General features: G+C 40.6%; 1 protein-coding gene across 2 annotated transcripts in view; it reads right to left on the bottom strand.

Moving 5' to 3' along the window:
• Nucleotides 1-16,330, bottom strand: part of FREM2 (FRAS1 related extracellular matrix 2) — a 172,154-nt gene continuing 155,824 nt past the window's right edge. Inside the window, exons 17-25 of one of the 2 annotated variants that reach the window (XM_058686767.1) lie at nucleotides 15,412-15,604; nucleotides 13,382-13,486; nucleotides 11,843-11,970; nucleotides 11,361-11,495; nucleotides 10,197-10,323; nucleotides 9,151-9,338; nucleotides 8,796-8,942; nucleotides 2,138-7,045; nucleotides 1-1,861 (exon numbers count right to left, since the gene is read on the bottom strand). In XM_058686767.1, the coding sequence (XP_058542750.1) occupies nucleotides 6,533-7,045; nucleotides 8,796-8,942; nucleotides 9,151-9,338; nucleotides 10,197-10,323; nucleotides 11,361-11,495; nucleotides 11,843-11,970; nucleotides 13,382-13,486; nucleotides 15,412-15,604 (1,536 nt within the window). In that variant the 3' untranslated portion in view covers nucleotides 1-1,861; nucleotides 2,138-6,532. Of the gene's footprint in view, nucleotides 1,862-2,137; nucleotides 7,046-7,543; nucleotides 7,771-8,795; nucleotides 8,943-9,150; nucleotides 9,339-10,196; nucleotides 10,324-11,360; nucleotides 11,496-11,842; nucleotides 11,971-13,381; nucleotides 13,487-15,411; nucleotides 15,605-16,330 lie in introns of those variants that run through there. The other variant, XM_058686776.1, reaches the window with a different exon arrangement.

Raw genomic sequence — 16,330 nt, forward strand, 5'->3', positions numbered from 1 at the left:
TTTGACCATTTCAACACATTTATTTTTATATGGGCTTTATTTATATGAAACATGTGATGTGTTTTGATGGAAAACAGTGGTAGTTATGAAACACAAGTGGCAGCAAGAATTATTTTAGACATGGATTGAAGGCTGCATGGCTCCAGATTATTTGCATGATTGGTTTCCCAGGATAAGTTTCAATATGCAGCAAATATGAAGTATCCCAGTAAATAAACAAAAAAACTAGCCCCCTGTTAGCTTTTGAAGAGTTCCCATGGGAAAATCACAAAGGCTATTAAGTTCTGCAAATAATTCCATCACACACAGATATGCTGCTCAGTGGCTGGATAAATATAAATTTACTGAGTGCTCTGGAGGGCTTTGGGGAAGGAAGCAGGCACTTAATACAATTATAAAACACACAACTCCTTGTCCAGGCTGAAGTTTCCTTTTATAGGCAAATGGGCTTAAAAATACCTTGCCAAAAACTTGAATTCCTGAAACGACAGAAGCAGACTCTGCTTTGTACTTCTTTTTGTAATATGCTTATTTTGGCCCTTACAGAAATGATCTTTTATTCTTACCAGTAATTGCTTTTCTATATTTTAAGTGATTTGTATTATCATGCTTTTTATTAAGGTTAGTTCTTAAAAATTTACATTTCTCTCTTTACTTTCTTCTTTTCTAAGGCGCAATACTGACAATTCTTATGAAAGGACGATCCAAACATTGGAAAAATAAATACCTGGAGAAGCTCACTTAGAGTATTCAAAGGATCGTGTAATTGGTGTAGGCAACATCTGGCTCCTTGTAAAAAGAACATTGTGCATTTAATAATTACAATTTAAAACACTTCAATGCTGTTAACATTTTAACAGTATTTTTGTTTTGCCATTTATTTCCTTGCAAAGTATTCAATCACCCAAAACAACCTCATATATGTGATCTCTGGCCTTTTATTTTTACTCAATCAGATCCTTAAAGGGATCTTTTAAAATATCTTAAATGTCAGTGTTGAACCTTTACTGAGAGAATCAAAGCACAGATTGTCATCACATTATTCAATACGATGCTTTTGATCTTTTGAAGGGAGTTCTTTCCTTCATCCAAAAGCCTTAACATTTTATAAAGAAAGGACAGTGCACACGTCCTATGCTCACCTACTAGCTTTCGGATGGATAAGAATATGTTAATTACGTAGTGAAAATGGCAATGGTTTCAAAACTAAAAGGGAAGCATTATAGGAAGAATGATAAACAAATCTCAGAGGAAGAAAAAAAACCTAGTCCATGAAGAAAGGAACCAAGGAAGGAGGGAAGGAAGGAAGGAAGGAAGGAACCAAGGAAGGAAGGAGTAGATGTCATTGCTAGAGCAAGTTTTTTTTTTTTTAATGTTTTTAGTAAAACACAATACTAAAAAAACACACACACACAAACAAATATCAGGGAAAAAGTAATATAATGTACTTGAAAGATAAGAGAGCAACGCTATTTAAAAGTTTGCAAATTCAATATTCTGATTTTTTTTTCCCCAACAAAATTAAATCAGAATGAGGCTGACGTTAGTAAAGTTTGTTTTATCAACTTTAGTTCAAGAGGGAATCAGCATTCTTTACTTAAAAACTTTCTGTATAATCTTTCTGGTAAAAAAAAAAACTATAGAAAATACCATGAACTTCTGTGTTTAAATGCCTTATTAAGATCAAAATAACTACCAAAATCTGTCTTTTGTTCTTAACATCAAAGGACACGGCAACAAGGAGAACTAGGCAGTGAGAGAAACTCTGAACCTATGGATATTTTCTGAAAGTGTTTTTACATCTTTACCAGGCAGCATTAGAATCAATACCAGGAAAAAAATCTTAAGGAAACATATCAACCTTTTTTTTTTTTTTTTTTTTTTTTTTTTTTTTAAATTTTTTTTTTTTTTTTTTTCAACGTTTTTTTATTTTATTTTTGGGACAGAGAGAGACAGAGCATGAACGGGGAAGGGGCAGAGAGAGAGGGAGACACACAGAATTGGAAACAGGCTCCAGGCTCCGAGCCATCAGCCCAGAGCCTGACGCGGGGCTCGAACTCACAGACTGCGAGATCGTGACCTGGCTGAAGTCGGACGCTTAACCGACTGCGCCACCCAGGCGCCCCAACATATCAACCTTTGAACTCATGTCCAAGAAACTTCCCACAATAGTATGTTTATACAAATAACCATTCTGTTGACCTTCTCGAAAATCTCCATGTGAACCATTTCAGTTAAAACTGTAGTTAGGGCCGTCTTTTTTTCTAGAAATGAGATCTTTGGTTGTTTTTAGATGCACATGTGGCTGTGTGTGTGCAAGATAATAGTAGTATTTATAGTTTCCTGCCAACTCGCACATTTCTGAGGCATCGCAGTGGGACTGATTGAACATTTAAGCCCTATTCATCGTTTGCCCCAGGGTTAGTAAAGACACCTGTTTTCTTCCTTTTGTTATTGCTATCATGGCGACAAGAGATGAAAGCTGTTCAAAGAATCATAGCTCACTTGTTTTCAAATGAATACAATTATGTAAATTTCAAATTTGTAAAACATTTGCATCTTTAAAGATATTTTCTTCTTTTTCTTTTTAAAGGACTAAATTGGTTTCTCAGCCAAAACTAAATAGATATTTTCAAAAGAGTAGCAGAAATCAAATTTCCAACTTCAAAACTCTAAATGTCATTACATTCTGCTGTTATTGCTACTTTATTATTTCTCAATCTAGGACTATTTTAACCCTTAGCACCAATTTGTACGAGGAAAAACTCCATGATTCTCATACAGGTCCATTTTTATTTTTATTTCTTTTTATTATTTCTTTTAATGTTTATTTTTGAAAGAATGACAGAGCATGAGCAGGGGAGGGACAGAGAGGGAGGGAGACACAGAATCCGAAGCAGGCTCAAGGCTCTGAGCTGTCAACACAGAGCCCGCCGTGGGGCACGAACCCACAAGCCATGAGATCATGACCTGAGCTGAAGTCAGACGCTTAACCGACTGAGCCACCCAGGCGCCCCTCCATTTCCATTTTTAAAATGGACCTTGGAGTCGGTTCCCTGGGAAAGACTTAGAGGTAAGAGGACTTGATAAAGAAGTTGCTGCTTATAGAACTAAATCCCTTCGTATTGAGCCTAGAATCCGTCCTTCTTATCACAAATGCTATGCAGTAGCATGGCAGAATTTCAGTTGACCTTTACTCATACTATTCAAACATTGTGGAGGCTTGTGGGAGGGTGCACTTCAGGAGGTATTGGGGATGTTCACGGTCTGGAACAAGAGTTTATGCGTTATATCCCATTCTTGGAATAAAGTAGGCATGTCTTCCATTCAGAGGAAAAGAATATACAGGGCTATCCACATCCCTGCAACGTACCTTCTCTGTGTAGATTTCTGAAGGGCAATTCCATTAAATTATTGATGTGAAACATTTTGCATGAGATCCACAATCAGAATGACCTATAACATGTGGGGTTCTTTCAGATGAAAAAGATTAGAGCCACTGTCAGTGCTCTGGAGAGATTTTTAAATTGTGGTTCACAGATACGCCTGGTGTGTTCTTGGTCCAGGGGAGGACCTAATGTAAATCTCGATTCCTTTAGTCTAAGAGAAATGCCACATTTGAGCATAACCTGCCTGAGAGCAGGGAGGATATCTTGGTTTCCGTGTAATCTCTCAAAGTGGCTAATTCTAGGAAAGCATTTAGTAAATGTTAACAGAGGGAATGAACTGGAATAAGTAAAACCATGATTAAAACATAATTACGTATTTTAATGCTTCATAGTTCACATGCTAAGGGAGCTACTAAGGCTCTCTCTCTCTCTCTATATATATATATATATATTTGTGTTTTGGGTTTACTATGCAACATCAAGAAAATCTTGTTTTAATTAGGGTCAGAAGCTACTGAGCATCTAAGGAGCTATTATAGCTACATCCTGTTGTCTATGGGAAGTTATTTTATGTAATTGGATCTGATAATAAAAGCATAATTCTCTAAAAACAAAATATTGAAAAAAAGGGTCTGCTTTATTGAACAATAAAGCATTTTGCCTGACTCTTTCTTCCACTAAAAAGAGTTTTTATGATTAATGTATATTAAATCACATATTAAGTGAATAGATATAAAAGAAATGATGCCGAAATCCAAACACTTTATACTTAAGAAAGCTGTATCTGCCTATTTCCCACAGACTCTCTGCTTTCAAGGGGAGGAAGGAAAGGAAGAAGACAGGAAGGGAGAGAAAGAGAGAAGGAAATGGGTGGAGAGGAAGAAACTTCTTTATTAGGAAAGGATGGACATGTTCTGTATTTTATAAACTCTCCAATGTATATATGGCAATCTCACTAGAAAAACTAATTGCGGAGTGAAGTTTGGTACAAAGCCAGTGTGGCCCAAAGGCTCAAAACAGACATGTTGTAACGATGCTTCGCTAATTACTACACTCAGTGACAAAGACGCCCAAGACCGCACGGTAGGCTCTGAAGCACCCAAGCTACCAAAGTAGCATAAGGTCAGTTGAGGGTACTTGCTCTCACTAAGTGAATTGAACCCCATGCTAAGTCATGAGAAGTCCACACATTTGAAGCTTTGTCATTCATGCTTATGCCTATACTAGTTACGAGATAACTGAGGAAGTAGCCAAGCATCTGCCAGAATGCGAAGCAAAAGGAAAGGGGACAATTAAGAAAGCACTGATGTTTATTTGACAACTGAACTCCTGGGCCATCCAGTACTTTATGTAAAGTCCCAGGGTGGGGGGACACCTTTGAGTAATAGGTGATATTTGTAAATTCCCCAATGGAAGGGGACTACGGTCCACCATGTTCTTTGAAAGACCTTGAATGTCAAGTGCAGAGCTGCCCAAAAGAAGAGAGGCGAGTATCAGACACTTTTCACCTCTCTCTCTCAGTACCAGTGTAGATTCTTTATTTTTCTTTCCAATAAAGAGATGGTTGGTGCTCACAGACACCAGGTAAGATCCATTCCACTAGATGTCCAGTGTGGCCAGGCTATGGATGCAAGTGAAAGGGGATTCCAGGCGACATTTGAGGGTTGGTTAGTCTTTAGGCACGGTTCTTTTTCTCCCGACCTTCTTTTTGCTTGAAATACATTTACTAGCTTTTGGAAGATTGGTCATTAGACCACTGACATTTTCCTTCCCTTTCCAACTGAAATCTCTGCCATTTGGTAAAAGCATATTTTTTTTTTTTTCCAGAAAGGCGACAGGAGCCTTGCCAAGCAAGCTCCCTATGTTTCTTGGTTTTTAACACTGTAAGCGGTGTTAAGCATTACATTTTCAGATACTCAGGGATCGCAGTGCATCAGCTCCCTGAATTGCAGATGTCACAGAATGCTACTCTCCTCCTGGATCGAAGAAGAAGAAGGCACCTCCAAGACCACCTCTGGAATGACAGTGGCAGAGAGTCCCCTGGTTTAGACCAGATGCTGATTAGCAAGTTAATGAAATGTCTTATGGCCAGTTCGAGTTCTGGACATTGTTATGTGATTGTGCTACTCTGAGGGTTAACCTCAGGTGTCATCTGGAAAAATGTTCTATAAAACGTGTATAGAGGCACTTCGGTTAAACGCGTTATGCTAATAAATATCACTTTCTCCCTCCACCACCTGTAATGATATTTTTCATTATCATCTGTGGGTTCAATACTGCAAATATCTAGGCTCAGTTCTTAGAGAACATTGTCTTATAAATGCAAATCTAACGCTATAGCATTTCTTCATCATCCAAACACCACCAACCCTCTCATTTCCCACAAATGCTGAGCACCAATTAGGTATACTACCATGCAAGAACTCGACTACTTCTCACTATATAACAGCAAAGTCTTTCTTCAACAATCTCTTCCAGATGGAACATATTCTTTGGTTTAATTTAAAATTAAATAAGCAAATAAAACAAGGACACCATAATTCAAATCCAAACTAGTCAGTTACTTCCCTCTCTCTTTCCTTCCATTCCCTCCCATGTAGTAGAAGAGGTGAATTATGGGTTGAGCTATCCCTGGTCATACTTCTGTGCCGTCTTCGCCTGTTAGAAAACTTGTCATAATAAACAGTGTGTTTATCATCCTTTCAGACTAGCAATTAAACCGTCCTAGTAATAAACTGTTAGGCAATGAATAAATGATGTGATAATTGCACCTTCAAGGTTCAGACTAACATAGCAACAATAGACTCCTCTTAAACTTCTGATGGAGTCTGTAGCACCTCTGAATAGATTTGTCTCCACCGTGTGGAGAAAATGCCTAAATGTGAAGTACATCCCTGGCGGTCCATCGCTGGCTCTGCGTATGTTGCCTTTTGGGCAAGAAGAAAGATGCGGTCTGTGGTCTGAATTTGTTCTGTGACGCATGAAAGAGTAGACAGAATTCAAATCCAAGTTCAGTAGTCCGGTCAGGTCCTCTGAGCAGCTTCGTAGCAGAAGTCCCCAAAGCTCTGCTGTTTACGGAAGCATTTGGGTTTCTATCGTCTTTCTGAGGCACTTGAGGAAAAGGCTGAATCCACCTGTGGTCATCAAACCTCTGAGCTGTCGTTGTGGTGGCTCTGTGGGGGCATCATGGGCTTGCTGCTGCCCGAGCCTTTCAGGGCGTCCTTTCTCCTGGCGCCCTTCTTGTTCTTGCACATCGTCACTGTGATGGCGGCAAGGCAGAGGGTGAGTAACCCCACGGCGATGCCTCCCACCACCGTGACCAGGCTGACCTCAGAGCTGGGAGGGTTGAGCTCCCGGGGGAGGACGCCATCAGGAGGAACTCTCCCTTGGGGGATCTGCTTCTTGCTGGTGCGGTCCAGGGCGACGTGCTGGATGTTTGTTCCCCGGTTGTTTTCAGCACCTATTTCCCAGGCCAGTGGGGGTGGGCTCCTCATCTCCCTCTTCTTCCGGCCTTTGGTACCTGCCCGGGGCTTCCCTGAACTCACCAAAGAGTGGTACTGGTACTCCACGCTTCTTTTGCCAATACCTCGATTGGCGTTGTCTCTCGATCTTACTGTGTAGATGGTGTGTATGTACCACTCTCGGCCCAGAGCCACCTAGAAAACACAGCTCTGTTTGTTAGAAAATTAAATACCATACCAACCTACTGCATGACTATTGCAAGAGAAGTTAATGGCAGAGACAATAACTGATAATAGACTTTAGTCTGCAAAAGGAATCTACTATTTCAAAAAAAATTTTTAATGTTTATTTATTCTTGAGAGAGAGAGAGAGAGAGATCTGATGAATGCGAGCAGGGGAGGGACAGAGAGAGAGGGAGGGAGGCATAGAATCCCAAGCAGTCTCCAGGCTCTGAGCTGTCAGCACAGAGCCTGACATGGGGCTTGAACCCACAAACCGTGAGATCATGACCTGAGCTGAAGTCAGATGTTTATCGGACTGAGCCACCCAGGCGCCCTGGAATCTACTGACTATTTTTGCACGTATAGTACGTACAAGGCTTTGTGTAGAGCACTCTAAAATATTTTGTGCAACTCTTGAGGGAGGGTGTGCCGGTAAGTATTTGGTCATCTGTGACTTGCAGCCATTGAATGTCAGAGCTGTAAAGAGCTTTAAATATCACACAGCTTAACTTATTCATCTCAACAATGAGTAAACAAGAATGCACAGCAGTAACTTGCTCGTGTCCCTCAACTAGTTAGTGGCAGAGGCAGGACTAGAATTCAGACCTTCTGACCCTCGGGACTCTCGTCTGATTTGTCTTGCTGCATATTTACACACAAGACCATAGAAGAGGTCAGTTTTTCTGCTTTTCCAGGGCCTGTGAAAAGAAGGGATTTTCTGATGGTTTTTTGAAACTTTCAGGATTTATTTATTTATTTATTTATTAAAAAAATTTTTTTTTAACGTTTTATTTATTTTTGAGACAGGGAGAGACAGAGCATGAACAGGGGAGGGTCAGAGAGAGGGAGACACAGAATCTGAAACAGGCTCCAGGCTCTGAGCTGTCAGCACAGAGCCCGACACGGGGCTCGAACTCACGGACCTCGAGATCATGACTTGAGCCAAAGTCGGAGGCTTAACCGACTGAGCCACCCAGGTGCCCCAAAACTTTCAGGATTTAGAAGGGGTCAAATGCTTTGAGTGTTAACAGTAAAAATAATTTTAAAAAAGTACTCAGAACAACAAATAATACTTCCTTAAGATTCTTCCTTTAGGGTTGAATAAAGATAATGTGTTTCTGCAACCCATCCTGTCTGGACAATTTTCAGTAAATTTCCTAAAAGGTGTACTTGCTCCCCCAAGGATTCACAGTGGGAACACATCTCTGAATTTTTCTCAATTGTCTGCTCAGTGTTACGGTCATGTGGGTCTCTTTACCATCTACCTCTAGGTTAGGACATCCTGTCCTAGTTTATAAAGTCTTTGGGAGTGGAGATTTATGAGCAGCGCCCACTTGTTTTTTGGAATCCAGCGTTTCATACAAGATCACTCTAATAAAGATGGTCATGGAAAGTCGAGAGGAAGGAAGTTTTGAAGAAGAAAAGCAGAGTTCCCAACCATCAGACTTAGATTTATATTCTGGGCTGAATGAGGGTCTTCTTTACACATGGACCTAAAGTAATGTTGAGGCATTAATAAAAATAACAATGAGAGTTTACAGAATGCTCACCATGTGCTCAATATGGTCCTGTGGGGCTTACCTACCTTACCTTATTCAATGTTACTATGACTTCTGCAATATTACTGTCACTGCCATTTAATAGAAGACATCTGGGGCATTCTGATATTAAGTAACCTGAATGTCCTCGTGGAGCTGTTGTAAGTGGCTTCTTATTGGCCCACCTGAAAGAGTGCTGTTGAGTCGACTTTAAACCCATCGGATCCAGGCTGATTCACTAAGAGAACAGCTTCAGGGTCATCCACTGCTAGTCTGGCATTAAACAGGACATTTCCAAAACTGGTGGCTTGTGTCTCTGGCTGAGCTTTGTCCTTTAAGCAACAAGAGAATGAGGAGTGCTGTAGCTAATGACAACTTTTGCAAGTACAGAGTGTTTCTTTCGTTTCGTTTTGTGCCAGTATAAGTATAAAATGTCAGCATTTGGTTTCATTTGAAAAGATGCTATTGTTTTTAAACATCAGGCAAAAACACTTGACTTTGAGTGTCTACCTAGTTCATTGTTTGGGTCAAAGCACTTACCACAATTTTAAATCTATACAGGAGCGAAGGAGAATCAGCTAAGCAGCCATATTCTGCATTCGTGGGACTATATTTGGGAACATAGCCATCAGCTCCAGTGCACAGGAACACCTTCTCAATGCTGCAGTAAAAGGAATCACCTAGATTCTGGACAGGATCTACCATGACTCGACCATAAATTATATCACCTGAAACAGAGACGTGGCAATGTTATTTCTGTTACATGGTAAAATGTGTCTATGTGACACCGCAAATAATTTGTGACAGGAATGCCACCAGAGGGCATTTCCTTCTTTTCCTAATCTGGCATCGAATATTGGAAGACCTTCAGGATCTCACACGCTCCCAGGCTAACACCACTTTGAGAACTGACTACATGTGACTGAAGATTTATTGACCCTCCCGTGCTCGGCCGGTAGCAGGAAGAACCTCCAGGCTTGGCCTATGGTTTAATATTCGTAATATTCCACTGTGGCTAAAGCCTGCTTTAGATAAACAAATTACTTGCCAAGACGCAGACTAATAAAGTCTATAAAAAAGGAACATCGATAAAAAGCTGGGTTAGCTTTATCTGATTTTGAAAGAGAGTTTAGGGAAATTCCCTGGTATTCAATCATCTTTTTCACAGCCAGTACTGAACTCCTGCCATGCATGTTAGGCATTTTGCTAGGTGTGAGAAAGACATCACTGAACAAGACAGCTATAACACTTGCCCATGAGGCATTTATAATCTCAAGTAGCTGTAGGATTTGAGTCTACACACCTTGAGAAAAGACTGAAGAAAACAAACCTAGATTTGTTCCAGAAGTCACTTAGGTAAGGGACATAGAAATAAATTCTTTATTTCCCCAGAAGAAAAACCGTCCAATAACACACATACAATTTCAGTGGCCCTACCCCATCCCTGTCAGAGTGGCAAAGACCCAGTGATATTCTCATAACCATAGCAGGGGTTACAATTTCCCCTCTCAAACATGACCCCAAGAGAGCAAAGCCCAACAGATGCAATGGCAAACAGAGCAGGTGTCCCCCTTGTGAAATGATACCTTCTGCAAAGGCGACATCACTCTCTTGCCCAAATCCCATGGATCCATCAGACAACCAGAGACTCTTCTTGGAGAGTAGGTACATTTGGGTGTTCAAGCTAAACTCAGCTGCTACCGGGTCGCTGACCTGAAACCAAGTGTAAAAGCCCTTTTACGTGTTGTTGATTGTTCTGGTGGTGCATAAATACATTATTCACACACACACACACACACACACACACACACACATGCATGCACACAGCTGTGTACATGGACCTGTGGAGTCCTAAAGCCTGCACTGCGATTTTCACACCCAACCAAACTAATGAAGGTAATTATAACACTGGCTCTGTCTTTCTTGAGAAGGCAGACCTGGTGAAGTGAAATTTTTTGGCTGGGACTAAATAGCACTGCTTGAGTTCTTTTCCATTGGTGTAACAGGGTATATCAAGGTCAGTGGAAGGCCAGCTCTTAATAGAAGTTCTTGGACAAAAAGTGCCATCACCTGTCTTTTAATATATAATGGCAGTTAGGCCCTTTGAGGTGGCATGAACTATAGGATATTTACTTTCCTTGAAGATCAAGAATAAGATAAAGAAGTGCAGAAGAACTCTTGGGAAAATCCTCAGATCTCAAGGCAGCAAACTCCAGGAGGAGACAAGATCACATAAGAGAAACAAAAACAAAAAACAAACAAAAAAACCCCTTCTATACTTTTTAAAAAAGTTTAATGTTGATTTATTTTTGAGAGAGAGAGAGAGAGAGAGAGAGATGGAGAGGGAAAGCTTGTGCGAGTGGGGGAGGGGCAGAGAGAGAGGGAGACAGAGAATTAGAAGCAGACCCCAATCTGTCAGTCCAGAGCCTGAAGTGGGTCTTGAACTCACAAACGGTGAAATCATGACCTGAGCTGAAGTCGGACCCTCAACCGACTGAGCCACCCAGGGGCCCCAACCCTTGCATACTCTTTCAACTATGAGTTGTATATCCTGAACCAATGCCAGATAAAGGGCAGTTCTCTCCTCTTACCTTCCTTTCTTGCTTCCTTCTTGTCTGACTTCCTTTTTTCTTAGCATGTGAGAATTAAAGTCATTGGGTGAATTTATTTATTTATTTTTACTGAGAAGACCGTGACCCTAATAAAATGGGATTCTGTAAGTCAGGGGAAAATAACTCCAAGAGACACACCTGTTGGAACCGTATGTCAAGGTCAAAGGTGACAGGCTCTCTGGGGTTGCAGGTGACTGGCAGGCGGTACTCTTGATTCGATGGAATGGTGCATGGCAGCAGCTTTACGGTGTAGGTCCCCGAATAGTCACGCACCTTTGAGGAGAAGAGAGGACGTTTATGTTCTTCATGTAAGAATCTGAGGTGGAGGCCAACCGTAAGAGATTCTTAAATACAGAGAACAAACAGGGTTGATGGGGGGGTGGTGCAGGGGAGAGGGGAAAATGGGTGATGGGCATTGAGGACGCCACTCGTTGGGATGAGCCCCGGGTATTGTATGGAAGCGACGAACCATGGGAATCTACCCCCCAAACCAAGAGCACGCTGTACACACTGTATGTTAGCCAACTCGACAATAAACTACATTAAAAAAAAAAAAAGAATCTGAGGTATAATCAAAGGCAGCAGAAAAGCAAACTTAAGTAAGAGCCTGAGTCACTTACGGCAAAGTCAGAGACAAAGCTCCATTGCTGTACTGGCTGGTTATAGGTGGGTTCACTCCTTATGAGGCGCAGGGAAAAGGTCAGGCCTGGATGGTCAGCCGACATGATCATTGAGCTCGTGAAGGATGCTAGAAAAGTGCCATTATAATAATGGTATAGTAGTTAAAAGAGTACATAACACATTAGAGTTTTCAAAGTAACTTATCTCACATTGCTTGCTTTTAACACCAAGCCTTCAAAGTCACAGTGTTGGTATAATTGTCCTCATTTTGTCCCCAAGAAACCGGGCTGAGACTGATTATGGTGACTCTCCCAAGATCACACAGCTGGGATGTGTGCCCTCTGATTCCTAATTCAGTGCCTTTTTCCACTTTATAATTCTATCAAGAGATACTTGTGCAGATAATTGTGCTCCAACAGTTCAGGGCTACTTTCCAGGGAGAGGCAGCAGGGCAATAAAAGCTGATGTGAATGCATTTATTGTGCACCGGGGCTATGAGCTGAGTTTTCGTCTATTAGCATCCACACAGCCGGGAAAACCCAATTTATAAGTGGAATCTAATTTTACTTAGATTGTCTGTAATTGTGTCTAAACAAAGATTCAGTTTATTAGAAAGGTAGACATGTGGAAGGGACCTGTAAAGACCAAGAAATTTTATTTTCCAGAACTGTCAATTATAATAAAGCAAAATGAGTCTTTTTGGGTCTGTTTTTCTTGCGGCTCAGTCTCATAAAACTACAATGAACCCTCTTTCTCTTCTGAATTTCAGCCCTATTCTCTCCTTTGTTTAGAGCTCAAACCCAGAAAAAGGAAGGAAGGAGAAGACAGTAAGTGAACTATTTTCCCCTTCCAATCTGACAACAGTTGTCAAAGGGACAATACGCAAAACCAATTTAGTGATATGGAGAATCAAATAAAAAAAGATGTCTAATGAAATGTCCTTTATTAAAAAAAAAAAAAAAAGCCTGGACATAAGACTTCAGTGACTGCCTCCTCGTTGATATTCAAACCACAATCTGCTGTCACAGTTAGTAAAATGACATAGCCAATCCTTATTAAAGATAATTAGTTACCATGTCTGAAATGTAAGAATCACACTGAAGTGCCACTTCTGCCTCTGTTACAAAGGTTTCTTACAGTGTCTAGAAAATAATTGTGAACGGAGAAGGGCTCGCCGAACAAATGACCTAAAATTCCACTTCTCATACAACAGAATTGAAGCAGAGAAGGGGATTGTTGTTGCTAGGCTCTTTATCCAAGGCAGACTCCACCAAAAATGAACTCAGAATTTTCTTTTAAATTTACTTTAACCTTTTTGCGTTTTCTCCAAAAATCTACGTACATAATGATGACTATGTAGCTGATGAGAGGGAGCTGAGCAATTCTCAGGCACCCTGCAGGTAAGTCACAGTGATAATTCATTTGAAAGGAGGGTTTCAGACCTCCCGGGGAAGCATGCTGAAACACGGCACTTGTGGGTGTGGGAAATCTGTATCCTGCTGTCTAGGGCATGCCTGTTAGTGGATTACAGGGCTTACCCGGGTGGGAGAGTACAAACAAGCCGTGGAACTGAGCCTCCGTCTTGAAGTTCACGACCAAGCGCCCCTCTTCGCCGATGCGCATGCTGGTGGGATAGAGAGAACCTACATGGGGAGAGTGCGCAAGAATGGAAATATGGGTGACCTGGGACTTCTGATGGGCAGGATTTCTTCCAAATTTGAAGTCAGAACGGTCTCATCTTTAAACATTCTAGCCAAGGGGTGCTATTGGAAGAATTCTGAGTGATAAGAGACACAAAAGTATTTTGTTTTGTTTTGTTTTGTTTTCTGACAAGAAAAGATGTCTAGAAGGGAGGCAAAATAGAATCAGGGGACGTGAGAGAGGTCACTATGAAATATACAGATTGATTATAATAGGCCAAGATTTTTCCCCCCCAAAAGCATTAGTCTACATAAATGAAGCTGTAAATTGAGGGACACAGTAAAATTGTGAAATGTTGAAGATTTGGACACAGAAGTGGGTTTGTGTTCTCCAGAATGATTCCGAATTTTATGGGCTTAATAAAAACTCTGGAGCTTTTCCAAGACTGTTAGCAGCGTGACCAAAGTTGGTTCCAGATAGAAGAAGGAAACTCCTGGGTGGCTCAGTCGGTTGAGGTCGTTTGTTCCAGATACTGAGACTTCGGCTTAGGTCATGATCTCATGGTCCTTGAGTTCGAGGCCCGCATCAGGCTCTGTGCCAACAGCTCAGAAACCTAGAGCCTACTTCAGATTCTGTGTCTCCTCTCTCTGCCCCTCCCTGGCTCACACTGTCTCTCTTTCTCTCTCTCAAAAATAAAATAAAAACATTAAAAAATTTTTTTCTAAAAGGAAAGAAGGAAACATGAGATCCTCATGTAATACTTGAGAACCCTTGCATGGATCCACATTAAAATTTACTTAAATATACATTTTCTAAGGCAAAATACAGAATTAAAACATGAAAATGTAAAATAATCTGGAATGACCACTCAGGGTGCACATATTACCTATCACATAGCTTTAAGGCGATTTTACTGTGCTTCAGATAGCAAATTTTGATGCACTGTCAATAGTATTTTCCTCCTGGCTCATAGTAAGTAATGCAGGCATGATGCTCAGATAGGCATGGAACCAGAATAGCATCATGGGCCTGAAAAGAAACAGTACTCATCCTACTAATAGATAATTAGCTTTATGCTTGTGGACTCTGAATTATACTTCTGACGTGGAGACTGAAACAAAGATTTGCAGATGCTTATGGGCTCAGGAGGTAGTTGTACTTACTACACTGTTCCAAAACATTCAGCTAAAATATCATAGAATAATAGAATTTTAAAATAAAAAGAATACTGGAAGTCTAGCTTATCTTTCAGAAGAAACTGAGTGCCACAAAGGTTAAGGAGTATGTTCAAGATCACACAGCTAGTTAGTTGTGGAGCCAGAACGAGGATCCAAGATATCTCTCCTTCCTTCCTTCCTTCCTTCCTTCCTTCCTTCCTTCCTTCCTTCCTTCCTTCCTTCCCCTCTTCCTCCCTCCCTCCATCTTTCTTTCTTTCCTTCCTTTCTTTCTTTCTTTCTTTCTTTCTTTCTTTCTCTTTTCTTTTCTTTTCTTTCTTTCTTCTCCATGCCCCACATGGAGCCCAACAAGGGCTTGAACTTACAACCCTGAGATCAAGACCTGAGTTGAGATCAAGAGTCAGACACGTAAACAACTGAGCCACCCAGGCACTCCCTGAGCCAAGAGGTGCCATTTCTTATGTTCAACTGGAACTTCCTCTATGCATTTTCTAGAATCTAGGAAACATGTTGACTGTAAAATGAACTGTAAGGATTAAATATCCATGAAATATATATGTTATATTTAGCAGGCACATATTATGCAAAATTTGGAGGATTGATATGATTTAGTTTTTCCATGACGAAATAATCTTAAAATATTTAATATAAAGTATGTTGAAGGTCACTTCCATTAGTTTAAGCTATAGTAAAAATTCCTCTTAAGTAATTCAAATGGGTAAGAAAACAAGTGTTCCAAATTATTAACCCACCTTGGAGTTCCGCTTCTGGTGGGCTGCCGATTCCATCATTCCACAAGATGGCAGTGTCGTACACAAAAGTCAGACGGAGCTCTGACTTCAAGTCAAAATGTTGCCAGCCTCCCACCCCAACAGGAGAATGGAACACGTAGGAAACATACAGAGGCACTCGAAGGGTCACATAGGACTGTACTAGATTTAGGACCTGAAACAATACAATTGTACCTATCAACATGATTCAAGGTTAATTAGAGGAGTCTAATTTTGTACAAGCTGTTGTCTCCACTCAGCTAAAGATTTTTAGTAGCCACTGAGGAAAGGAAGTGACAACATTTACACTACTGTCCCCTCAATTATGGAGCAATTAAATAGTTGTTACTACAGTACCTTCCTTTGCAACAAAGGATATGCAGCAGAAATCTTGAAGGTGAATTCCATTGTTTTGAGCATATTATGCCTACACAGTTTTTTCTGTTTTATAACAGCTTTATTAAGATACAGTACACACACCATGTAATTCACCTATTAAAGTGGACAAACCCACAGTATTTAATATATTCAAGGAGAGGTGGAATTTTCAACACAGTCAATTTTAGGACATTTTCATCACCTCCAAAGGGAATCCCAAACCCATTAGAAGTCATTCTTTTATTCCCTCCTCCTCCAAATCTCTGGCAGCCACTAGCCCTATTTTCTGTCTCTATGTATTTGTCAATCCTGGACTTTTCATATAAATGGAATCATAACAATATGCGGTCTTTTGTGACAGGTTTCTTTCACTTATGTTTCCAAGGTGCATCCATGTTGCTGCACATGTCAATACTTTTATTTCTGAATAGCCTACCATTTTATGCATAAGCCACACATATTTAGCTGTTCATCAGTTGACGGTCATCTAGGTTACTTCCTGTTTTGAGTTATTATGAATAAT

Source organism: Neofelis nebulosa, chromosome 1 (genome assembly GCF_028018385.1).
Source record: "Neofelis nebulosa isolate mNeoNeb1 chromosome 1, mNeoNeb1.pri, whole genome shotgun sequence".
NCBI classification, from domain to species: Eukaryota; Metazoa; Chordata; class Mammalia; order Carnivora; family Felidae; genus Neofelis; species Neofelis nebulosa.